This window comes from Sus scrofa, chromosome 6, assembly GCF_000003025.6.
Source record: "Sus scrofa isolate TJ Tabasco breed Duroc chromosome 6, Sscrofa11.1, whole genome shotgun sequence".
Taxonomy (NCBI): domain Eukaryota; kingdom Metazoa; phylum Chordata; class Mammalia; order Artiodactyla; family Suidae; genus Sus; species Sus scrofa.
This window is the reverse complement of record NC_010448.4, coordinates 55,930,326-55,955,765: the sequence shown is the minus strand read 5'-3', so window position 1 is coordinate 55,955,765 and position 25,440 is coordinate 55,930,326. Positions and strand designations below refer to the sequence as shown.

At 54.5% G+C, this 25,440-nt stretch overlaps 2 protein-coding genes across 18 annotated transcripts; one reads left to right on the top strand and one right to left on the bottom strand.

Moving 5' to 3' along the window:
• On the bottom strand, positions 20-16,310 carry MBOAT7 (membrane bound O-acyltransferase domain containing 7). 2 transcript variants are annotated; one of them, XM_003127417.5, is made up of 8 exons: positions 15,759-16,310; positions 15,028-15,106; positions 14,793-14,922; positions 14,047-14,173; positions 11,846-12,005; positions 8,435-8,795; positions 6,452-6,628; positions 20-998 (listed from the first exon to the last, which is right to left on the bottom strand). In XM_003127417.5, the coding sequence occupies exons 2-8, from the start codon at positions 15,101-15,103 to the stop codon at positions 611-613; spliced, it is 1,419 nt and encodes a 472-aa protein (XP_003127465.1). In that variant the 5' UTR covers positions 15,104-15,106; positions 15,759-16,310; the 3' UTR covers positions 20-610. The 2 variants fall into 2 exon arrangements, with proteins under 2 accessions (XP_003127465.1, XP_013854212.1); XM_013998758.2 differs by lacking the exon at positions 14,047-14,173 and having other exon boundaries at positions 15,759-16,097.
• TSEN34 (tRNA splicing endonuclease subunit 34) lies at positions 16,279-25,040 on the top strand. 16 transcript variants are annotated; one of them, XM_021094875.1, is made up of 5 exons: positions 16,279-16,555; positions 17,562-17,808; positions 18,056-18,302; positions 18,425-18,682; positions 24,559-25,040. In XM_021094875.1, the coding sequence occupies exons 2-5, from the start codon at positions 17,566-17,568 to the stop codon at positions 24,744-24,746; spliced, it is 936 nt and encodes a 311-aa protein (XP_020950534.1). In that variant the 5' UTR covers positions 16,279-16,555; positions 17,562-17,565; the 3' UTR covers positions 24,747-25,040. The 16 variants fall into 16 exon arrangements, with proteins under 16 accessions (XP_020950534.1, XP_020950527.1, XP_020950522.1 ...); XM_021094868.1 differs by having other exon boundaries at positions 16,448-16,555; positions 24,514-25,038; XM_021094863.1 differs by having other exon boundaries at positions 16,448-16,555; positions 18,056-18,308; positions 24,514-25,038.

Sequence of the window (25,440 nt, the reverse complement as noted above, 5' to 3'; positions counted from 1 at the left end):
CCACAGACACGCTCACGTGCAATCTTTGTGCCACACTTTTATTGGGAGAGATTTACACATTCTGCGCCTGTCCAAGGCCAAAGGATGACAAGAGGGTGACGGGGGCGCTGGGACCCTGAGGTGGCTCGGATGGAGCATGTCTGAGCCTGACTTTCTCTTTCGTTTCCTTGAATGAGCCAAAAGCAGAGCCAGAGCCACCAGAAAGGCCCCGACCCCCAAGCCCGAACCTGTCCTGAACGCCCTACCCTCACCCGGTGGAGCCAAAGAAAAGTGATTTGCCCAAGAGAACACGCTGGGGACAAGTGCTGCTCTCTGGATACCCGGAGCTGGGCAGGAACGAAGAGAGATTCTTGTCTGGATGTTTTCTTGACTTTACGGGGAAAACGGACCTCCTGGGGGCCTCAGGGCGGAGGCTGAGGAAGCAGGCGAGCCCCCAGCCTGGCTTTGGCACAGCACAGGCAGGGTCCGGAGCCGGGGAAGCGGGACTCCTCGCCAGACCCTGATGCAAATGAAGGGCCCTTTCCAGGAAAGGAGGCGGCCGTGGAGTTCACAGAATTTCCAGGCAGGAGCTTGGAGGCTGCACCCACTGGCAGAGGGCGCGTTGTGACAGCTACTCCTCCCGAAGCTTTCCCGAGGCGAGGCTGGGGGTGGGGGTGGCCGCCTTCCGCCGGCTGGGGCTGCCCCCTCCCAAAGCCAGGCCCAGCCCCAGGGCCCCCAGGGCCAGGATGTGGATGCAGAAGTAGATGGAGGCCCAGTACCGGAGGGTGTCGCCCAGCGAGAGCAGCACGAAGCCCATGCACATGTAGTCGTAGGCCCGCATCTTCAGGAACCAGTGCACCCAGTCCCAGGCCTTCTGGCCCCCGGGACTGAGCCGCCCCCGCAGGGCCGACTCCAAGCAGCCCTCAGCTGCCAGGCACAGCGGGATGGTCAGGAAGCTCAGGTAGTAGCCAGGGTGCAGGCCATGCCAGTAGGCGCTCAGTAGCATGGTCCAGGCGCTCCTGGGGGGGGGGGGGCGCAGGTAAGGAATCAGGACCCAGACCAGGCTCCCCGCCCTCCTCCCTGAGACCCAGGGGTCCCGCCCCCAGCCCCTCCTCCCTGAGACCCAGGGGTCCCGCCCCCAGCCCCTCCTCCCTGAGACCCAGGGGTCCCGCCCCCAGCCCCTCCTCCCTGAGACCCAGGGGTCCCGCCCCCAGCCCCTCCTCCCTGAGACCCAGGGGTCCCGCCCCCAGCCCCTCCTCCCTGAGACCCAGGGGTCCCGCCCCCAGCCCCTCCTCCCTGAGACCCAGGGGTCTCTATCTCTTCTCAGAAACCCCCTCCCAACACTCTTTTCCCTCAGGACCCAGGAATTAAATCCCCAGCCACTCCCTCTTTGGGGTCCAGGAGTAAAATTCCTGATCCACGAGGGCTCAGAAATCTGCAGCCACGGTCCCTTGTCCTTATGGACATTCCAAAGTGCTATCCCTTGAACACCCAGCAAATTCAGACTCTGACCTCCATTTCCACTGAGAACACAGAACTCACAGCAGGTTTTGCCAAGGACTGCGGCGTGAGTTCCCACCCAGGGGTATCTGATTTTCTCTCTGGCACCCAGGGTGCTTAAAGTACAAAAATGACCTAACGAATAATCCTCTCTGGCTCAAAGGCTAAGGATCCGGTGTTGTTACTGCCCTGGCTCTGGTTACAGCTGTGGCGCGGATTCCATCCCTGGCCAGGGAACGTTCACACGCCACAGGCTCAGCCAAAAACACAACACAACACAACACAACAAAACCCCTAATGACAGGCAGAGTAATGCCGACCATCTGTCCTGCTGGGCAGAAGGTCCATAAAAAGGTTGAATGTTTCCTGCTGCTAACAGGGGAGAGCTTCTCCTCCTCTCTCGCGCTTTTTTTTCTTTTTCGGTCTCTTTAGGGCTGCACTCAAGGCACATGGAAGCCCCCAGGCTAGGGGTCAAATTGGAGCTGTAGCCTCTGGCCCACGTCATAGCTCACGGCAATGCCAGATCCTTAACCCACGGAGTGAGGCCAGGGATTGAACCCACATCCATCACGGGTTGATGGATGCTAGTCAGGTTCTTTACCACTAAGCCACAATGGGAACTCCTCCTTCTCTCTTCTTGAGAAAGCTAGTATCTGAACATCTCTCCTTTGTCAGATGTCAATCTCTGAAGAGGGGAAACAGGCCTCGAGAAAGCTTTACAAGCTAGGAGATGCTTTTCCTGGGCCTCGGAGCCATCTCTTTGAAAAGTCTAGGAAGTGCAGGACGATAGGGCTCGTCTCCCTGAGGCTATGGGGGTTCTTCCTGGGAGTCGGCTCTGAGTCATAAACACCTGCTCCTGCTAGAGATAGTTGTTGTATCAGATACAACTTCCTTCAGATAAAAACACTTAACCAGCACAGGTGGCTACCCCGATTACCAGATGAGCTTGGGATGAACAAGAAGGCAGGCAGAGTGCTGGGCTTGGCCTTGAACCTGAGGACAAGTTCTGGTGTCTCTGTCTTTGCGGGGCCGCAGCCGCGGCATATGGAGGTTCCCAGGCTAGGGGTTGAATCAGAGTCGAATCTGCTGGCCTATACCACAGCCGCAGCAACGCCAGATCTAAGCCACACCTGCAACCTACTCCACAGCTCACGGCAATGCCGGATCCTTAACCCACCGAGGGAGGCCAGGGATCGAACCTGCATCCTCATGGATACTAGCTGGGTTCCTAACCTGCTGAGCCACAGTGGGAACTCCACACTTTGGTGTCTCTTGACAACACGCTCCGTAAAGGCCTGTAATTATGATGGATGATACAAGTGGGAAGTTTCTTTCTATCTCTGTAGTCTCAGCTGTGGGTGATTTGAGTGGTACCTTGAAATCTAGTTTAACGCTTATTGAATCACGGCGATTTTCTTTCTTTTCTACCTATGGTGGGGAGGGAACGCTCTGGGTTGGGCACAATTTAAAGAACTTACAGCAGGACCCTTGTCGTCGGAGCCTCCCCTGCATCTCTAACTCCACGTGTGCACAACTGAGCTGGGTGCCCTTCCCCCATCTGACCTGCTTCCTTCCATCCTACGCTTCTCTCCCCATTTTGCTGCCCTCCCTCACCCCCCCCCATGCAATGAACGATCCTGCAAGAATTGTCTATGCTCCCCCTGCTTTTTTTTTTTGGCCTCAGCCATAAGCACGCAGAAGTTCCGCCAGAGCTCAAACCTTGCATCACAGCAGTGACCACACCAGAGCCTTAACCACTAGGCTACCAGGGAACTCCGATGCTCCACCTTCTGCTCCCTCTGTGACCCATTCCAATCTGGGTCTTGCATCAGCCCTCCCTCCCATCACACCCAAGCCATGGGTCTTTCTGCTCTCCTCGCCCCAAAGCTCCTGGCACAGGTAGATGCAGCCTCTCCTTCCTTCCTCCTTGAAACGCTTGGTTCTCTTGGCTTCCTTCTGGGAACAAACACTTGGCTGACTGTCCTGCTATCTGCTGGGCTGGCTCCTGCTCCTTGTCCCTGGTCTACACCAGGGTTTCCCAATCCTGACACTACCTGGGGCTGGATCATCCTTTGCAGAGCTTGCTGGGTGTGCTGTCTTGTGCATTGCAGGGTGTTGGTCCCACCCACTAGACCCAGTAGCGCCTCCCCAGCCTCCCCATCATGACAAAAGGGTCTCCAGATATGGTCACAGGCCCGCTGGGGGTGTAGCCCAATTGCCCCCCCCCACTGGAAATCCCTGGGCTAAACAGGAGAGCACTCTGATTTGATTTGACGCTCAGCCTCAGAGCTTTAAGTATCATCTGTATCTGCTTATGCTTAAGTGTCTGCTTTTTTTTTTTTTTTTTTGGCCACCCTGAGGCATATGGAGTTCCCAAGACAGGGATCAGATCTGAGCTGTGGCTGTTACCTATGCTGCAGCTGAGGCAATACTGGATCCTTAACCCACTGTGCCAGACCAGGATCGAACCTGCGTCCCAGTGCTCCAGAGATGCCCCCAATCCTGTTTCACCACAGCGGGAACTCCAAGAATCCACTTTTTTTTTTTGGTTGTTTGTTTAAGGGCCGCACCTGCGGCATATGTAGGTTCCCAGGCTAGGGGTCCAATGGGAACTACAGCTGCCAGCTTACACCACAGCCACAGCAACACAGGATGGAAGCCACATCTGTGACCTACACCACAGCTCATGGCAACACCAGATCCTTAACCCACTGAGCGAGGCCAGGGATCAAACCCACATCCTCAGGGTTCCTAATCGGGTTCCTCAACCACTGAGCCAGGAAGGGAACTCCCAGAGTCCTCTTCTTACCCCAGCCCTTCCCTGAGGCACCAGAATCACATAACTAACTGCCTCGCCAATAACCTCAGCTGGAAATCTCACAGTCATCTCAAAGTCAGTGAGACCAACCCCAAGTCTAACTTCCTCATTGTACCCACTTCTGCAACTTCCTCCTGGTCAGTGTAACCCTTCTCAGGAAATGGCCCTTCCATGCCCTCCGCTGCTCACAGCCCTCACCTTGGCAGCAGGCTCCACTTCCTCTCTCTCAGGCCCTGCATCCAAGTGGGGCGGAACCCTGACTCCACCTCTCAAATGCATCCTCCTCTAGGCCACAGCTCCCTGCTCTACGACCACCCCCACAGCCCACTGGGCCAGGCCCCGGCTTTACCTCCTGCTCCCCCCCCCAATTCCATTCCCCACACAAGGCCAGAGCAGATTTTTACATCATAAATTGGATCACGCACTCAGGTAAATCTAGATCCAGAGATGCCATTATAACTGCTTCATTCTGAAACCATGTCATGGTGTCTCCTGACCTCATCTGGTGGCGTGGGGAAGGCTGAGTGACATGGGCAGGTTGCCCCACCTCTCTGAGCCTGGGTCTCTGCATCTTTAAAACGGGGAGGATAAGAGCTCTTACTTCCTAAGGTTGTAAAGATAAAGGTGGCAGAAAGTCTCTATTCAAGAAATATCAGATGGGAGGTTCCCTCGTGGCTCAATGGAAACGAATCTGACTAGTATCCGTGAGGACGCAGGTTCGATCCCTGGCCTCGCTCAGTGGGTTAAGGATCCAGCGATGCTGTGGCTGCGGTGTAGGCTGACAGCTGTGGCTCGGATTCGACTCCTAGATTGGGAACCTCCATGTGCCTCGGGTGCAGCCCTAAAAAGACCAAAAAAAAAAAAAAAGAAATTTCAGATGAGTAAAGCTTAATAAAAGACAGTCAGGCCTCACATTAAGTGCATTTCACACTTTATCTCACTTACTCCTCACATCAACCTATGAAACAGGTAAGAGCATCAGTCCCCTTTAAGAGGAGGAACCTGGGGTGGGGGAAGGATAAATCAGGAGCTTAGGATTAACATACACTACTGAATTTAAAACATATAACTGGAGCTCCTGTCGTGGCTCAGCAGAAGCAAATCTGACTGGCATCCCTGAGGATGCAGCTTTGATCCCTGGCCTCGCTCAGCGGGTTAAGGATCTAGCGTTGCCATGAGCTGTGGTGTGGGTCACAGACGCAGCTCAGACCTGGTGTTGCTGTGAGTGTGGTGTAGGCTACAGCTCCAATTCGACCCCTAGCCTGGGAACCTACATATGCTGTGGGTGCGGCCCTCATAAAATCAACAGGGACCTACTGTACAGCACAGGGAACTATACTCAATGTTTTCTATAACCTCTCTGAATCACTTTGCACTGCCTGAAACTAACACAACATTGTAAATCAACTATACTCCGATTAAAAATATATATGTATATGCAGGACTTTTTTCTTTTCTTTTTTTGCCTTTTCTAGGGCCGCTCCCGAGGCATATGGAGGCTCCCAGGCTAGGGGTCCAATCGGAGCTGTAGCCGCCGGCCTACACCAGGGCCACAGCACCTCGGGATCCGAGCCGCGTCTGTGACATACACCACAGCTCACGGCAACACCGGATTCTTAACCCACTGAGTGAGGCCAGGGATCGAGCCCAAAACCTCATGGTTTTGGCGGATTCGTTAACGCTGAGCCATGACGGGAACTCCAGGAATTTTTGAAACAAACAACCAAGAAGAAAGCTATGGCGCAAGGGGATTGGTGGTGTCTCTGCAGCACCAGTACGCAGGTTTGATTTCTGGCAAGCACAATGGGTTAAAGAATCCAGTGCAGATCCCTGGCCCAGGAACTCCGCTCCAAAAAAGGTTTCTTATCAATCAACAGGGTCAAGATTCTTAAAAGTTTAGCTATTGAGTCCACAGGATTCAGTACACTACTTCTCTGGAATGAGGCTGACTTTGCAGAGGTAGAAACGGAGGCCCAGAGTAGAGGAACAATTTACCTTGGAGCAGTGAAAATCAGAGCCAGGTCAACAGGATCAAGAAACTACAACTCCCATGATCCTCGGCAGGGGCGTGGGGGAGAGTGCGGAGGCCACAGGCAGCCCCAGGGGCACCTGGGAGATGGAGTTCCGTGTGTCCTCTGAGACGGGCGGGCTCACCTGAGGACGTAGGAGCGGGTAGGCGCGCTCTTGTAGATGTACTGTGCCAGCCACCACTGCACCGTCATATTCCAGTACCGCATGCCATCCCGCACGCGCACGCAGAAGTCTGTGCCGTAGCAATCGATGTTGCGGACGGTCTCATAGTCGTACTCCAGGGAAGCCGCCTTCTCCGGACTGGGGGAGTGGAGGATGAGGGTGGGGGACAGACATGCAGCTCAGCCAGACCCCCTCCCAACGCTGGCTACTGTCCCAGCCCCGGATGCTAAGGAGAGGATCCTGGCTGGTCACCAGCCTTCCTGGCTGCCGCATTTGCTAGGGCAATAGGGGAAGGTAGCCCAGAGGGAGCATTTGGGGTAGGAAGGTGCACAGTTCCTCCACAACAGAGTTCTCCTTCTGTTGGTAAGGGGGCCAGCAACAGCCAGGAAAAGTGTGGAAGGGCTACAGTTGCTAAGCTATGAGTCCTTAGCAATCTGACCCGCCAACAGTCTCGGTCTCGGATGCTACAGAATGGCGGTTCCTTAGCAACCGTGCTCAGCAAATTCAGAGAAGCCTCCAAGGAGTCCTTTCTAAGTTGCTGGAAGCTTCGGTTGTTAGGGAAGTAGCATCCGTAACAGTGAGGTGGCCCGTGGTTGCTAGGGAAACGTTCTGGGCCACCCTGACACCGGGATGATCTCTGTTGCTAGGGAGAGGGCATTCCTTAGCAACAAGGCCCAGGATGTTTAGAAAAGCTTCCGAAAAGGCCTCTCCTGGCTCTTGGTCCCTGTAATTGCCCTCCGAGTGTCATCTTCAGCAAGACAGTGGTTCCTGGGTCACTGGTGCCAACACTCCCAGCAGTGGGGGATATCCTTGGCTCATCTGAACCATTGACAGCTTCTGATAACGGACGGGAGGGGCCAGAAGGTTTAGAAGTGCCTTCAATTCCTGCTTGACGTCTTCTGGGGGACTCCCTCTAGAGACTCTCCAGTTGTCTACAGTTACTATGGCAGTGGCAAGAAATTTACAGGGGGGTGCCACGTCCCCCACAATGGAATGGCAGTTCGAGACTACTAGGGGATGGGCCAACCCTAGCAAGAAGTAGTTCATAATTTACATCAAAGGGCTGCTTTCCTAGCCCCAGTCAGAGAGTAGGCCATGGTTGCTGGGAACAGAGGGAGAGTCCATTCCTGGTTGCTAGGGGCGCCATTTCCCTAGCAACACAGGAGTAATATACCCTTAGCAACAAGGGAGACCACGGTACTAGCGTGTGTGTTTTAGCGAGCGATAAAGGAGCTGGGGGTGGGTGGGGTCGGGGTAGGGAGCTTCACCGGCAACACGGCAATGCACAGTTACCAGGACGTTTTCTGGGCAACAGCAGGAAGGCAGCCTATGGTTGCTAGGAACGGGGTCCCCTCTGCTAAAGGACAGCACTGTCAAGGATGCCATTTCCTTAGAAACAGAGGACGAGAGCGGGTGGTTATGCGATGACATTTCATGGGAAGAGCCATGCTGGCTTCGAGCAAGGAAGGGGCCCTTCAGGCGGGCCTGGTTGGGTGGCAACAAAGAGCAGCCTGCTGGCAGGAAAGGGCAGCCCTGTTGCCAGGGAACGGTTTCCCTAGCAACAAAGGGCTACTCATCACTGCCCAAGGAGGGAATCCCGAGGAACCAGAACAACTGGGTTACTGGGGTGACACTTCCATGGCGCCAGAGGGACAGCAGGTGGTTGCTATAAGCCTTCCTTCTAGCAACAGAGAGCGATTCGCCATCCCCAGGGGTGACAAGCACTAGAAAGATGGGGCAAACCCTAGGTATCAGGACTACTGTTTCCCTAGGAGGGGGGAAGGCGTGGTGGCGGAGGATGGCACTCTGCTGACAGCAGGTGGGGGGCCTGTCCCCCCCCCCCGCCTCCCCCGCTCCCCCTATCCTTCCTGCTAGGGGCAGGGCCAGCCCGTGGCGGTGATGGGGCCTGCCGGGTCTTGGGAGACCTCCCTCCCGCCGCCTGACCTGCTAGGGGGTGGGCATTGGAGGGTGGGGCCGCCCCCGGCCCGGGCTTTGGCGGCCACGGGGTAGGCCCCGAAGCCAGCGGCAATGCAGCCGCACTCGGCCGCAATCCAGGCCACGTAGAAGCGCATGCGGAAGGCGAAGAAGACCGGGATCATGTAGAAGAGGCGGGCGGGCAGCGGGCGGGCGTAGAAGGCGTCCTCGCGCACGGCCTCCAGCGGGAAGATGTGGGAGGACAGCAGGAAGAGCAGGCCGAAGAGCGGCGCCGGCCAGGCTCGGCGCAGCAGGGGCCGCAGGCTGGGCACGGCCCCCGGGAAGGGCTGCTCCAGCCAGTCCAGGTACGTGCGGTAGCGGAAGAACGGGCCTGTGGCGGGAGGGAGGGCGGCGGGTCAGAGCTCGAGTCCGGGGGCCGGGGGGGCGGGAAATGGGGGACCAGACGGGGGAGCGAGGGGGCCACGGGCCAGATTCGGGAGCTGAGGGGACCCAGGAGAGAGAAGGAAGAGACGAGAGAGGGAGAAGCAGAGAGAGGTGGGGACAGGAGACCTAGAGAGATGGGGACAGGGAACCAGAGAAAGGGGAGGACAAAGGACTCATCAAGAAAGAAAGAGAAGGAGTTCCCATCATGGCGCTGCAGAAGCGAATCCGACTAGAAACCATGAGGTTGCAGGTTCGATCCCTGGTCTTGCCCTGTGGGTTAAGGATCCCGCATTGCCGTGAGCAGTGGTGTAGGTTGCACATGCGGCTCAGATTCTGTGTGGCTGTGGTGGAGGCCAGCAGGTGCAGCTCCGATTCGACCCCTAGCCTGGGAACCTCCATATGCTGCGGGAAGCGGCCCTAGAAAAGACAAAAAGACAAAAAAAAAAAAGAAAAAGAAAAGAAGGGGAAAAAGAAAAAGAAAGTAGGAGAGGGAGTTCTCTGGTAGCCTAGTGGTGAGGACTCAGTGCTTTCACTGCTGCTGTGGCCCAGGTTCAATCCCCGTTCTGGGAACTGAGATTCCATATCAAGCTGCTGGAGGCCACGGTCAAAAAGAAAAAAGAAAGAGGGACAGACACTTATGGAGAAGAATGCAGAGCCCGAGAATGAGGGTTATTAAGACTCTGAGACAAACGGAGACACAGACCAGACCTGGAGGGATGGGGTGACCTGGCCTAAAGGGGTCCCAGGAGGTGGAGCAGTGCCTCTGGAGAGGACGAGAGCGGTGTGAGAACAAATGAGAGGGCGGCAGGGCTGGACCTTGGGGGATCTGAGGAGGCCTCTGGGTTTTGGGTTTTTTGGAGTGGGGGTGCTTTGTTTTTGGCCACATCTGCAGCATGTGGAAGTCCCCAGCCAGGATGGAACCTGGGCCACAGCAGTGACAATGCCGGTCTTTAGCTGCTAGGCCACAAGGGAATTCCAACGTTTTTTGTGTTTTTTTGGTCTTTTTAGGGCCGCCCTTGTGGCATATGTAATTTCCCAGGCTGGGTACCAATGGGAGTGCCAGCTGCTGGCCTGCACCACAGCTCATGGCAATGCTGGATACTTAACCCACTGAGCAAAGCCAGGGATCGAACCTGGGTCCTCATGGGTATTGGGTTCATTACGGCTGAGCCACAACAGAAACTCCCAAATAAATGTTGGTTTTTATAAAAAAAATTTTTTTGGAGGGGAGGTTTTGTTCTAAGTGCTAGGAAACCACTGTAGGTCTTCCACCAGGGAAGTGCTGAACTATCATTTGACTTTTCACAAGACCCCTCTGGCTGTGGAGCAGAGAGGGGCTGCAGAGCGCCAGGGGTGGAAAAAAGGAGACTGCTGCAGCACTTTATTTTTTTTGCTTTTTTAGGGCTGCCCCATGGCATATGGAAGTTCCCAGGCTTGGGGTTGAATCAGAGCTACAGCTGCTGGCCTACACCACAGCCCCAGCAACTCAGGATCCAAGCCGTGTCTACAACCTACACCACAGCTCACGGCAATGCCAGGTCCTTAACTCGGGGCCAAGGATCGAACCTGTATCTTCATGGACACTAGCGGGATTTGTTTCTGCTCAGATATGATGGGAACTCCCTGCTGGAGCACTTTAGATCAAATTTCTGCCCTGGCGTAGGAAGGGAGCAGAGGAGATTAACAGATGTGGCAGGTGTTACACGTCACAAAAGACCTCACACTGTGTGATTCCATTTACAAATATTTAAGATGGGAAAATCTGTAGGTATAGAACGTCTATTACTTGGGAGTTCCTGTCATGGCTCAGTGGTTAACAAATCCGACTAGGAACCATGAGGTTGGGGGTTTGATCCCTGGCCTCGCTCAGTGGGTTACATGGTGGTGACGATGGCACAACTCTATGAATATATAAAACCTAACAAACTGGATGTGGTTATGAGTGGGTGAGTACATCAGTCATAGCTCAATAAAGTTATAAAAAAGAAATGCTTGGAGTTACTGTCGTGGCTCAGCGATTACGGAACCTGACTAGGATCCACGAGGATGCGGGTTTGATCCCTGGCCTTGCTCAGTGGGTTAAGGATCCTGCATTGCCATGAGCTGTGGTGTAGGTTGCAGACGAGGCTGCTGGGGCTGTGGCATAGGCCAGCAGCTACAGTGCTAATTCAACCCCTAGCCTGCAAACCCCCATATTCTGTGGGTGCACTCCCCCCAAAAAAAAGACAAAAAAGAAAGCTTTATATGAGGTCAAGAATAACGAAAAATATTTTCTGAAACTAAAATGCGATTGTGGAGTTCCCTGGTAGCCTAGCGGTTAAGGATCTGGCGCTGTCACTGCTGTGGTGCAGGTGCAGTCCCTGGCCCAGGAACTTCCGCAGGCCTTGGACAAAGGGGAGGGGGAGCCAAAAAAAGGGGGGGGGGATTGTAAACTGTAAATATTGATTGCCCAGGAGTTCCCGTCGTGGCGCAGTGGTTAATGAATCCGACTAGGAACCATGAGGTTGCAGGTTCGGTCCCTGCCCTTGCTCAGTGCGTTAATGATCCAGCGTTGCCGTGAGCTGTGGTGTAGGTTGCAGACGCGGCTCGGATCCTGCGTTGCTGTGGCTCTGGCGTAGGCTGGCAGCTACAGCTCCGATTCAACCCCTAGCCTGGGAACCTCCATATGCCGCGGGAGCGGCCCAAGAAATAGCAACAACAACAACAAAAGACAAAAAGACAAAAAAAAAAAAAAAAAAAAAAAAAATTGATTGCCCAGGCAGCAGAAACGTTCGGGTTACCTAGATCTTTCTTCTCTATCTCATGTTTGCTCCCAGTAAGTGACAAGGAATCATTTAAGCTGGGAAGGGTCTGTCTCTACTCCGCAGGAGCCCCGGGGCCAGCGGAAGAGGGCTCACCCTCAGATGCTGGAAGGGAGCAGGCACCAGACTCGGGGCAGAGAAAGGAGACAGGGGCTGGGCGATGGGGAGACGCGGGCCTGGGGGCGGGCACACTCACCGGTCATGATCCCCACGTAGCAGTAGCTGTAGCTGAGGGTCTCCATCAGTGAGGGGACTTCCGGCAGCAGCCCCAGGCTGGGCCCCTTGACGAAGCCCGAGGCCATTTCCTTCCTCTGGGCCATGTGCAGGTCCTGGACTTCACTGGCCAGGCTCACCAGCTGCGGGGAAGGGGCGTGGGGTGGGGACAGGTCAGAGCCGGGCCTCCTCACACCTGCCTCCCTTTCACCATCCCTCTGGGCAGCTCGGGGCTGCAGTTCTGGGGATCTGGGCGCAGAGGTGCTACTCCACGGGCAGCTCTGAGACTCTAGTCATAAGGGCTTCTTGGTGGCCTTGGCCGGGCACACTCCTGGGCCCCCATCTTTTTCCTCTGGGATCTTCTGCAGTCCACAGCCTTAGATAACCTCCCCTGGGCAGGACTTCTCCAAGCCCCAAGCCCATTCAGCAAGCTGCCTCTTTCTTTCTTTTCTTTTGTTTTTTTTTTTTTTTTTTTGGTCGTTCTGTCTTTTCAGGGCTGCACCCTGCAGCATGTGGAGGTTCCCAGGTTAGGGGTAATGGGAGCTGTAGCCGCTGGTCTACACCACAGCCACAGCAACTTGGGATCCGAGCTGTCTGCAACCTACACCACAGCTCACAGCAACGCCGGACCCTTAACCCACTGAGCGAGGCCAGGGATCGAACTGGCAACCTCATGGTTCCTAGTCGGATTCGTTAACCAATGAGCTACGACGGGAACTCCCAAGCTGCCTCTTGTCATTCACACTTGGTTGTCTACCGGGCACCTCGAATTTAACATAGGCAAAGTGGAAGACGGTATTAGCTATGCCCCATAGGGGGGGGCTCTTCTGGTCTCTCCCCTCAGCCGATGGCCCCATCCAATCAATCGCTTAGGATGGGAAACCTTCCTTGCTCCCCAGATCTGATCCCTGGATTCTCTGGACTCTGTCCCTTTGGCTTTACCTCCAGCCCAGGGCTGAGTAAGCTCGGCCTGTCCTCCAGATCGGCTCTCTAGCCTTCTCCGTGCACACCCGAGGCCGGCCCGACACCTGCAGGTCTGTGTCTTCTAGTTTTCTCTTGGGTTCCATCGACAAAGAGCCCCAGGCAGAGAGGGAGGAAGGCAGGAGGGAGGCCCAGGTTTTTATTTCTTTGTGAGGTCACCTTTAGCGGCTCTCAAACTGGGTGGCTCAAGCCCTTCTGGCTTCCACGACCTGCCCCTCCTCTTGTCCCCTCGGGCCCAGGACTCCTCCTCATCCTGCCTTTCTCATGGTAAATACTAAGTCCTCAATTTCCCCTAAAGGCTGTGCTTCCCATGGGGGCCCGAGGGACCTGCCCACAGGCCTGCATGGAGCCGCCGCTGTTCAGCAGCTGGACTTGGACAAAGGACCCGGTGACATCCGTCTTGCCGTTTCTGTTTTAACTCTCTCAACATCTGGAGCATGTCTTTTTGAGCATGTAAATCTGATCCCATCACCTCTTCTGGCCACAAACCCCAAACACCTCCTGCGGAGGATCCTGGGCTCCTGCAGGAAGAAGTCCCCACGCCACATCTTGGCCAGCAAGGCTCTGCGTGGTTTGGCCAGAGCCGCCTGTGCTCCTCTCCCTGTGGGGTGAACAGCCCACGTGGGTGGCACGCGGCTGATGGGACTCAGCCTGCTCCCTTCCGCACCCGAAAGGCTCTTCCACCACCTTGTCTCTGGGATACCCAACTTCTGCCTGTTTCTCAGCACCCCTCCCGCTGGGGACAGGGGCTGATGCTCAGGGGACCTGCCTCGACACCTGTCAGAGGGACTGTTCGGGTCACTGATACATAGTGCAAAGGAGGGACGCATGACTTGTGTTCTGGGGTGGGGGCCCAGGACTCTGTTTTCACTCATCTTCCTGGGTCATGTGGAGCCAGATGTGGTGCCCCGAGCAACGTGCCATGTCCCCAAAGCTGGTTTTTCTCCTTTGCAATGTGGCTGGCTACAAAGGTGCCCTCAGCTCAGCCTCTGGCACACGGCGCACGCCAAATGGCACCCACCGGGACCTAACTTTGGGGACTTCTTTAGCCCAAGGAAGGGCGGAGGGGTGACGTCCCCACCCCTGCAGTGTGTGGGAGCCACCCGCCCGCTTCCTCTGCCTCCCGTTGGAGTGGCTGGGAGAAGGAGGTAAAAGTTGGGGTGGTTCGCCTGGCACACAGGGAGGGGTGAAGGGGAGTCTGACCTTCAGTGTCAGCAGCAGCTGCACGGCATTGGTGAAAGGCGTGGGAGTGGGCAGGCCCAGCAGGCTGAGGGCACGGAAGAACAGCAGATAGGAGAAGGTCCAGGCCAGGGCCAGGGCGTGGCAGGAGCTGGATAAAGGCAGGAGGCGTGCTGTGCTGGGTGCTAGGGCATCTTGCTTCTGCCTCCCTTAGATTTCAGCTACAGATCCTCCCCCACCACCCCACCTTCAGAGACAGAAAAGGTGGGGTGGGGGGTGGGGAGGTGGAATGAGCAGGACTGAAATAGCCACACAGACATGTGCAGCCACGGAGAAGAGAATTGAGGGGGGGGGTTAAGAGAGGCTTCAGGGTGAAGCCCTTTCAAGCAGTCCATCCTTTTTTTGGGAGGGAGGGAGAGAGAGGGAGAGAGGGAAAGGGGGCGGGAGGAGAGAGAGAGAGAAACAGAGAGAGGGAAGAGGGAGAGAGGACACCAATCTGATGGGTGGCAGGGCCAGCACACTATGAATATCGTCCTCTCGCCTGAATCCATGACATGGATGCAAAGGACCGGGACACACACACCGGGACAAGACCCAGAAAAAAGCAGGAGCGGAAGAAAACCAGACCTGACAAACGACACAGAGCATCTAGAGATGAACAAGAGACATTCAGAGATGGAAGCAAAAACAGAGAAAGACCCAAAGAGGAAACAGGTTGCTTCTTCGGCCCCCCTCGGTTCTCCCTCTCCTGCCCACCCCCAAATCCTCACCAGGGCTGCGCCTGAATGAGTGCCCAGGTCCCCAGGATGGTGATCAGAGAATGCAGAGTGTGGGGGCCACAGGTGAACAAGGTGAGCCCCAGGCCCACAGCTGCTGCCCCCCATCTCTTCAGCCCGGGTCCTGCAGGGAGAAGGCACAGCATAAGCATGGAACATTCCAGGGGTCCCCCCCAACTCAGGTCGCCCCCCCCCCCTTATTTTCCACTGGGGAGGGAAACTGACTCACCAGCTTTCTTAAAGAGGAAGCCGATGGGGATGGAGATAAGAAGAACCACTAGATATGTCCATTCTTCGGGTGACATGTTCTGGGGGAGGGGCGGAGGTTCACAGTGAGAACCCCGGAGTCTGGGCCCCCAGCCCCTCCCCCTTGGAGGATTCAGGAATCCGCTCCCCTGGTTCCCAGTTGTAGAGGATCACGGAGTCCTATCCTCAGCTCCTCTTCCCTGAGAACACAGGAATCCCGACCTCCAGGTCCTTCCTCCCAGGATAAAGGAAGCCACTCCCAGAAGTTCTCTTTTGAGAACCCGGGGTCCCAGTCCTCTTCTCCTTTGAGAACCCACAAATTCAAATCTTCCATTCCTCTCCAGCTTCGAGGATCCAGGAACAGAGTCCCTCTCTTATTCCCCCTCCCCCAGTGAGAACCCAGCTCTCCAGACCTCCAGCCCTTCCTTCTTCGAGGCAGGCCTCCAGCCTCCACCTCTTTCGGAGGTTGGGTTCCTTCTCTCATCTAAAGCCCCGAGAGCGCGCCCCGCTCCCTAGCCCCAACCCCGCGCCGGCTGCGTGCACCAAGCGCGTGTCAGATGGGCCCAGGCAAAGCCACAGGCGGTTACGCCACTCCAGAGCTCCTCCGCGCTCCAGGCACCGCCCCCGCAGCCCATCGACCCACCGATCCGCAGCGAACCCACGCACTGTCCAGACCCCTCCCGGTCTCCGGGGCGCCTCTACACCCCAGCTCACCTGGGCCCGCGACTCCACGCCGCCAGCAGGGGAGGAGGCGGCCAAGCAGTCCCAGCGCGCGGGCCCGGCGGGGCCAGCCACGCCTACCCCGCCCAGCACGCCTCCGCTACCCCCGCCTCTTTGGGGGCCGGTTCGGCTGCGCCGTGTCGGGCCGGGTGCGCAGCGCCGGGTAGGTTCCCGGCTGCGCAGAGAAGAAGCCTGGACTAAGAGCAGGCAGCAGGAGTCAGCTGCTGGACCAGGACTCTTGGTCAAGAGTCACTGGCACGCAAAAGGGCGGGGTTTCGGGCTCGGAAAGGGGAGGGGCCAGAAGCTTCCGCCTCTTAGGGACGCGACCAGACGTGAGAAGGAGGGCGGAGCCTGGAGCTCAGCGCTCGGAATGAGGCGGGGCCTCCACTTCAGGTTCCTCGGAGCAGAGATGGGAGGCGGCTTGGAGGCGGGGCCACAAGCCGAAAGTCTCTGTCCGGATGTGGGCGGGGCCAAAAGCTTCGCCGGATGTAGGCGGAGCCACCGCGTCGGTTTCCTTCGGAGGTAGTCGTGTGCAAGTGACAGTCCCACCCCAATCGGGTTGCTGATAGGCAAAGTCTCCTGTGTAGGAGGGAGGCCGAGCCACGGACTTGGCCAACAGGAAAGAGGCAGGGCTCAGAAGAACTCTGAGGGGGTGGAGCAAACAGCGCCCCTCGGTCTAAAGGGGGCGGGGCCTCGGGCAAAGGGGGCGGGGCCAGCGCACGGAGCCTCCCATTTCTAAGTCGCGGAACAGAATCGGTGGAGGGAGGTGGGCTTCGAGGGGCTGGCCGGAGGTGAGGCTCCGCTTTAGGGCAAGACGGGGCTACGGCCCTGTGGGGCGGGTCCCAGACTTCCCGCTCCGCTGAGGTGGCGGCGTGACGAAATCGACGCAGGGGGTCGACATGGGGGGTGGAGGAAGCAGCGCGTGGCGCGCGACGTAGGGGGTGGCACCGCCGGGACAGCGAGCTGGTGTTTACGAGGTGACTAGCTGGTTTTATCAGAGGACGGGGCCACATTCTGAAGGGAGCGCTCGCCAGTGGGGTGAGCCCGCCCGAGCGGAGAACGAACAGCATGTGCTCAGGGGACTGGGCCGCCGGCTGTGGGGTTCGATCGCGCGGCGGGAACTCCCTAAACTAGGGGAGCGCTGGCGGCCAGAGGGGGCCGGGCCTCAGGCTGTGGGATTGACGGGAGCCGAAGACACTCGAACGCAGTACCCCTTGGGTTCGGAGGGGCGGGGCTGCAGGTTCGGCTGAGCCGAGGACGGCCGAACACTCGGGCAGGGGCGGGGCTTCGTATTTGGAGAGCGCGACTCAGCGGGAAGAACCCGAGGCCGAACCTCGGGAGTTGGTTCGGAAAGAGGAGGGGCCAGGTCCCGAGCCACCGGAGGAGGGCGGGGCTTTGGCCTCCGAGGTCCCGGCACCTGACGGGAACACCCGAAGGGCGCTGCCGAGATGAACCTTTCGAAGAGGGCGTGGTCTGCGCTAGGGCAGGTTTTCCGTCGAGGCGCGGAGGCCGGGACAGCAGTACTAGCCCAGACCCGAGGGCTGACCGCTGGGTCCCTCGGACCCGGCGGCTCGGTCACGCCCGGGGCCTGGCGGGCTCGCCCGGGGTGGAGCCTGGTGCCCAGGGGGCGGGGCCCGCTCCGCAGGTGGCGAACGCGGCCCGAGCGAGGCTCCACCCCCTGAAACTCGAGGGAGGGGCTTTGTCCAGACCCACCACCCCCTCCCCGGGAGGTGGGAGCGCTGGGTGTCGAGAGCTTGCAGCTCTTGGCGTGACTACTGTGCCCCTGGCCTCCCGCAGGAGGATGCTGGTGGTGGAGGTGGCGAATGGCCGCTCCCTGGTGTGGGGGGCCGAGGCCGTGCAGGCGCTACGCGAACGCCTAGGAGTAGGGGGCCGCACGGTGGGCGCCCTGCCCCGCGGGCCCCGCCAAAACTCGCGCCTGGGCCTCCCGCTGCTGCTGATGCCTGAAGAGGCGCGGCTCCTGGCTGAGATCGGCGCAGTGACCCTGGTCAGCGCCCCGCGCCCGGATCCCCGCCAACACAGCCTGGTAAGGAGGCAGGCTGGGAGCGCGAACTCCCTGGGACCTGAGGAAGAAGCGGCTGGAGACTCGGACCACGAGTCCTTGAGCTGGGAGGGGTCTGGGAGTCCTGGATTCTGGAATACCGTGAGCCTATGACACCAGGTTCCCCGGGTTCCTGCCCTGAGGTTGACAGGGGCCAGGGAGTCAGGATTCCTAGCTACCAAAGGGAGAGCCTGCCTGGATCCCTGAGTTTATAGCTAAGTTTACTTCTCAGGCTTTGGCATCCTTCAAGCGCCAGCAAGAGCAGGGCTTCCAGGAGCAAAGTGCTCTGGCAGCTGAGGCCCGTGAGACTCGTCGTCAGGAGCTCCTAGAGAAGATTGCAGAGGGCCAGGCTGCGAAGAAGCAGAAGCTGGAACAGGAATCAGGGACCAGTGGAGGCCAGGATGCCCCTGGGCACCCAGCTGCTGAAGAGAATGAGGAGGCCAGTGCTAGCCAGACTGCTGGAGAACAGGAGGAAGCAGGTGAAGGTGGGAGTTGGCGTCCAGGGACCAGGGGGAGGAGGGAATTGGGGTTAGAGTCTGGGGCTGGGTCTCCCAGGGGCTCTTGGATTCACTGAACTCTCTTGGATTCACCCCCCCACCAGGCTCTTCCTCTCCCCAGCCGGGGCCTTCAAATGAGGTCACCCCTTTGCCCAGGTCTGCCCTGCTCGTCCAGCTGGCCACTGCTAGACCTCGGCCCATCAAGGCTAGGCCCCTGGACTGGCGTGTCCAGTCCAAAGACTGGCCCCATGCTGGCCGTCCTGCCCACGAGCTTCGCTACAGCATCTACAGAGACCTGTGGGAGCGGGGCTTCTTCCTCAGTGCTGCTGGCAAGTTTGGGGGAGACTTCCTGGTGTATCCTGGTGAGTTTGTGTTGGGCCCTCTGGTTGCTACTCTGTTCTTCACGAATCCCACTATGTTCTGCATTTTCCCTTTATTTGGTCTTATTTTCTCAGCGTCTGAAACTAGGGAAGGACAGGAAACACTTGGGAACCCAAGCTCATTCGGCGGGCGGTTTAGTACATGAGCAAAGGTGGGGGGACAAAGAATGGCTTGGAGAAATCATGGGTAGTAAGAAGTAAACCATATTTTATACTGTCAAACAGTTATACGCGCTATTTAAGTAGCCTTAAAAATTGTGGCTCTTAAAAAAAAAAATGTGGCTCTTGGAGTTCTTTTGTGGTGCAACAGATTAAGGATCCAGCAGTGTCACTCGCATTCTGCATGCTGAGGGTGTGGCCAAAAAAACCCCATGGCTTGGAGTTCCCGTTGTGGCGCAGTGGTTAAGGAATCCAATGAGGAACCATGAGGTTGCAGGTTCGGTCCCTGCCCTTGCTCAGTGGGTTAACGATCCGGCGTTGCCGTGAGCTGTGGTGTAGGTTGCAGACGCAGCTCAGATCCTACGTTGCTGTGGCTGTGGCGTAGGCTGGTGGCTACGGCTCCAATTAGACCCCTAGCCTGGGAACCTCCATATGCCGCGGGAGTGGCCCGAGAAATAGCAAAAAGACAAAAAAAAAAAAAAAAAGCCCCGTGGCTCTAGTAAGTCAACTATACTTCAATCAAATTTTTTTTTGTCGTTGTTCTTTTGTCTTTTTGAGGGCCGCACCCACGGCACATGGAGGGTCCCAGGCTAGGGGTCTAATGGGAGTTGTAGCCGCCGGCCTACACCAGAGCCACAGCAACGCAGGATCTGAGCCAAGTCTGCTACCTACACCACAGCTTGTGGCAACATTGGATCCTTAACCCACTGAGCGATGCCAGGGATCGAACCTGCAACCTCATGGTTCCTAGTCAGATTCATTTCTGCTGTGCCACGAAGGGAACTCCTACTTCAATAAAATTTTTGAGATTCAAAAAAAAAAAAAAAAAGGAGTTCCCAATGAAGTGCAATGGAATAGGAGGTGTCTCTGCAACACCAGAATGCAGGTTTGATCCCCAGCCCAGCACAGTGGATTAAAGAACCTGTGGTGTAGATTGCAACTGTGCCTCAGATGTGATCCCTAGCCTGGGAAGTCCGTATGCTGCAGGACTGCCAAAAAAAGAAAAAATAAATAAATAAATAAATTTTTTGGGAGTTCCCGTCGTGGCGCAGTGGTTAACGAATCCGACTAGGAACCATGAGGTTGCGGGTTCGGTCCCTGCCCTTGCTCAGTGGGTTAAGGATCCGGCGTTGCCGTGAGCTGTGGTGTAGGTTGCAGACGCGGCTTGGATCCCGCGTTGCTGTGGCTCTGGCGTAGGCCGGGGACTACAGCTCCGATTCGACCCCTAGCCTGGGAACCTCCATATGCCGCGGGAGCGGCCCAAAGAAATAGCAAAAAGACAAAAAAAAAAAAAAAAAAAAAAAAAATTTTTTTGAAAGAAAAAATATTGAGGCTCTAGTGAAAGAATATGAGAAAAACTTAAAGTGGAGTACTAAGTAGCTTGAGAGACTCCCATCAAGCAAATGGAAGACCACATGCGAGGTTTTACTGGAGCCCAGTGACAGTAATTAAGAGTTCTGGGAGGGAATTTGCATCAGGAATAGGTAAAGGAGACTTTTGATGAGTCAGTTAATGGTTAAATAGTAAGACTGCCTTGATTGTGTAACTAAAAGGTTAAAAAAAAAAAAAGTACAGGAGTTCCCCGGTGGCACAGCAGGTTAAGGATCCAGCATTGTCACTGCTGTGGCTCAGATTCCATCCCTGGCCCAGGAACTTCCAAATGCTGTAGGCACGGCTGAAAAAAAGAAAAAAGTACAGAATAATCACCCTTTTTGTTCCCCCTAAGAGCACAGAAACGGAACTGCCTGATAAATAATCAGATCTTAGCCATTCATTGGAGACTATCCATTAATTTTTCTGCAGGTGAGCTGAGAGCCTTGGTCTCTGCTCAGACTAAAATTTAACTGACTGACTTAGGAGGTGACAACATTCTACCCCACCGCATTCTCCATAGATAACCATGGTTTAATTACTTTGCTACTGGGTTGTCTTTTGTGTGTGTCTCTGACTCTTGCATGTAAAAATGATTATTTTGGTTTTCAAAGGGAATATTCAACTTCCTAAACATACAGATGCTAATATCTAGTTCTTTTCTAAACTTTCACCTTAATTTACAAAACTGAAGTTTTTCCAACCTAGCAGATTGTAAGGGAACCATTCATTCATATTTGATCCCATGTACAAGAGGAGTTAAGTAATTTCAAACATTCTAAGTTGCATTTAAAAATTTAATGTAGGGGAGTTCCCCTTGTGGCTCAGCAGAAACGAATCCAGTTAGTATCCATGAGGATACCAGTTCAATCCCTGGCCCTGCTCAGTGCGTTAAGGATCTGGCGTTGCCGTGAGCTATGGTGAGGTTTGTAGACACAGCTTGGATCTCGTGTTGCTGTGGCTGTGGTGCAGGCCAGCACCTGTAACTCCAGTTCATCCCCTATCCTGGAAACTTCCATATGCCATGGGTGCAGCCCTAAAGAGACAAAATAATAATAATAATAATAAAAACAAAAAAATTTAATGTAGGAGTTGCCTTTGTGGTTCAGTGGAAACCAACCTGACTAGTATCTGTGAGGATTCAGGTCTGATCCCTTGTCTCACTCAATGGGTTAAGAATCTTGCTTCAGCTCCAACTCAACCCTTAGCTGGGAACTTCCATATGCCATAGGTGTGGCCCAAAAAAACAGAACAAAACAAAACAAATTAATGTATTTTCCCCTTTTTTTTTGGCTGAGCCTGTGGCATGTGGAAGTTCCTGGTCCTGGGCCAGCAGTCCGAGCTGCTGCAGTGACAATGCCGGATCCTTAACCTGCTGTGCCTCAAAGGAACTCCTATTTTCCTTTCTAAGTTCTGCAGTTTTCTGGTTATGGATCTTGCTAATATTAAATCAATAAGTTATAAGTGAGGTGATCTTAAAATTTATATTGTTGGAGTTCCCACAGTGGCGCCAAGGTATCGGCAGCGTCTTAGGAGAGCTGGGATGCAGGTTCAATTCTGGTCCCAACAGAGTAGGTTAAGGATCCAGCCTTGCCACAGCTGCAGCTTGGGTGGCAACTATGGTTTGAATCTTATCCCTGGCCCGAGTCCCTGGCCCGAGAACTCCATATGTCTCGGGGTGGCCAAAAAATAAAAAAATAAAATAAAGTTTATATTCTTACACTGTTAATAGACTTACTAAATCTTCAGATTAAGGCAAATTTAAATCACTCAGTTGCACATTAGAAACAAACACAAGGCTGACCTGTTGGTTCTAATCGGTCAACATTTCAAAACAAGAAATACTCAGTGTCTCATGGGAGTTCCCGTCGGTTAACGAATCCGACTAGGAACCATGAGGTTGCGGGTTCAATCCCTGGCCTTGCTCAGTGGGTTAAGGATCCGGTGTTGCCGTGAGCTGTGGTGTAAGTTACAGACGCAGCTCGGATCCTGCGCTGCTGTGTCTCTGGCGTAGGCTGGTAGCTGCAGCTCCGATTGGACCCCTAGCCTGGGAACCTCCATATGCCGTGGGAGCGGCCCTAGAAAAGGCAAAAGGACAAAAAAAAAAAAAAAAAAAAGAAAGAAATACTCAATGTATCAGATAGACACAGAATCTCTGTCCCCTGAAGATGAATATTCAGGGACTGAGTCTCTTAAATATATGTTTCTAACTCTAATTATAAATTTTCCTGAGGTTAAAAGATGCTAAGTTTCTTTTTTTTTCTTTTTTCTTTTTTTTGTCTTTTTGTCTTTGTAGGGCCATACCTGCAGCCTGTGGAAGTTCCCAGGCCAGGGACTGAACCTGCACCACAGAGGTGACAGTGTTAGATCTTTAACCCACTGATCCACAGGGAGCCCCTGTTTTGTTTTTTAGATGTCACACATAAATGAAATCATACAGTATTTGTCTTTCTAACTTATTTCACTTAAGATAATACTCTGTATTATGCTACTAGAGGTTCATAACAAGATTTGTCTTTTTTTTTTTTTAGTGAGAATTGCAATGATTTTTTTTAATTTCTATTTTTTTAATTATATTTTATTTATTTATTTTGCTTTTTAGGGCCGCACACGTGGCATATGGAGGTTCTCAGGCTAGGGGTCCAATCGGAACTACAGCTACTGGCCTACACCACAGCCATAGTGCCACGATGGGAACTTCAAGATTTTATTCTTTTTTATGGCCAAGCAATATTGTGTGTGTGTGTGCCACATCTTCATTCATCTATTGATCTATTGATGGGCATTTAGGTTGCTTCCACATCTTGGCTATTGTAAATAATGCTTTGGTGAATACAGGGGTGTATTTATCTTTTCAAATTAGTGTTTTCATTTTCTTCAGATAAATACCCAGGAGTAGAATTGCTGGAAGCCTTACTCTTTCTCCTTTTTTTTCGGTCTTTTTGCCTTTTCTAGGGCTGCTCCCGTGGCATATGGAGGTTCCCAGGCTAGGGGTCCCATCGGCGCTGTAGCTGCCGGGCTACGCCAGAGCCACAGCAAGGCCAGGGATCGAACCTGCAACCTCATGGTTCCTAGTCAGACTCATTAACCACTGCACCATGACGGGAACTCTTGGAAGCCTTACTCTTTTAGGTTTATATTACAGGTTACTTAATCTTCCTGAGAGTTCCCTACTCAGGGCCTGATTCTCCTTGATCAGGTTCACCTAGTCTTGGGGCCAACTACAGCCCCAGGTCAGATCCAGCCCACTGGCTGTTTTTTTAAATAAAGTTTTATTGGAACACAGCCTTGTCCATTTGTTTACATGTGGTCTGTGGCTGCTGTTGTGCTACGCTGAGAGAGTTGAGTATTTGTGACATGGCCCCCCCAAATTGAAAGTGTTTACTCTCTGGCCCTTTTCAGAAAAATTTCGTGGACTTCCTTATTCCATCTATTTATTATGCCATCCTGTTGTAAATTGTTTTGGGGAGTTCACCAGGGTTTCAGCAGGTCAAGGATCCAGCAATGTCACTGCTGTGGCTTGGGTCGCTCCTGTGGCGTGGGTTCATCCCTGGCCTGGGAACTCCCATGTGCTGTGGGTGCAGCCAAAAAAGAAAATTTGTTTTCTTCTTTTAGTCTGTTAGAGTTCCTTCTTACTGGATATTTATGTGATACCCTTTATGAGTTCCTCGTGGCTTTGACTGACTTTGTGGTCCTGGATTTTAGATCATGACAATGATATGTTCAGTTATTTGTTTGTTTTTTTTTTTTTTTAGGTAAGATTATGCTATACATATGTGATGATTTGCTCCCACCCCCAGGGGTATCTTTTATTTTTCTTTTCTTTCTTTTTAGGGCCGCACCTGCAGCATATGGAGATTCCCAGGCTAGGGGTCGAATCAGAGCTACAGCTGCCAGCCTACACCACAGCCACGGCAACACCAGATCCGAGCCACGTCTGTGACCTACACCCCAACTCACAGCAATGCCGGATCCTTAACCCACTGAGCAAGGCCAGAAATCGAACCCACAACCTCATGGTTTCTAGTTGGGTTCATTTCTACTGCGCCACGACGGGAACTCTGGGAACCACGTTTTTGACCTACACTGCAGCTTGTAGCAACGCCAGATCCTTAACGCACTGAGTGAGGCCAGGGATCAAACCGACATCCTCACGGACCCTATGTTGGGTTCTTAACCCGATGAGCTACAGCAGGAACTCGAAGGGGTATCTTTTAAAATATAGGCAGTGATGGCTGGAACCATCCCCAGCTCCTATGTAAGGATGTCCCCGTCCCTTCCAGCTCTCTGCCATTGGAAACTGCTACCTGCCTCTCTCCTTCACCCAGGCGACCCGCTCCGTTTCCACGCCCACTACATCGCTCAGTGCTGGGCTCCCGGGGACCCCATCCCCCTCCAGGACCTCGTTTCTGCCGGCCGCCTCGGCACCAGCGTCAGAAAGACGCTGCTCCTTTGCTCTCCGCAGCCCGATGGTAAGGTAGTCTACACATCCCTGCAGTGGTCCAGCCTGCAGTGAACTCCAGAGACCTATGGGCACGCGGCCGTGTCCCTGGCAAGAGCCTTTCTGGATGGTGCCTGGCTCATCTCCACATGGGAGGCTAGACCACCCTCCTGCCTCTCTTGGTGGTTAGCGTTTGAGTCCAGATGTATCAACACTATAGCCTTTGGATGTCCCTCCCTGTTTCAAAGCACTTAGCGGCTGTGTTGTTTTTGTTGTTAGCGATTTCCAAATGTGACCTTCTTGAGTCATCTGTTTTCTATGGGGCTTAGGTCCCAAGAGGTCTCAATAAACTTGTTGGATAAAAATGGAGGTTGTGTGGTTTGAATCCTTACGACAGTCCTGGATGTTTGCATCTGTTTGTACAGATAAGGAAAAGGCCTGGAGGAGGGGAGATGTCTTGCCCCATATCACACATGGAGTAGGAAGCAGGGCTGGGATTTATTGATTGATTTATATTTCTTTTTAGGGCCCCACTTGCAGCGTATAGAAATTCCTAGGCTCGAGGTTGAATTGGAGCTGTAGCTGCCGGCCTACACCACAGCCCCAGCGATGCCAGATCCAAGCCGCCTCTGTGACCTACACCACAGCTCACAGCAATGCTGGATCCTTTACCCACTGAGTGAGGCCAGGGATTGATCCTGCATCCCCAAGGATACTAATCGGGTTCTTAACCCACTGAGCCACAACAGGAACTCCAGGGTGGGGATTT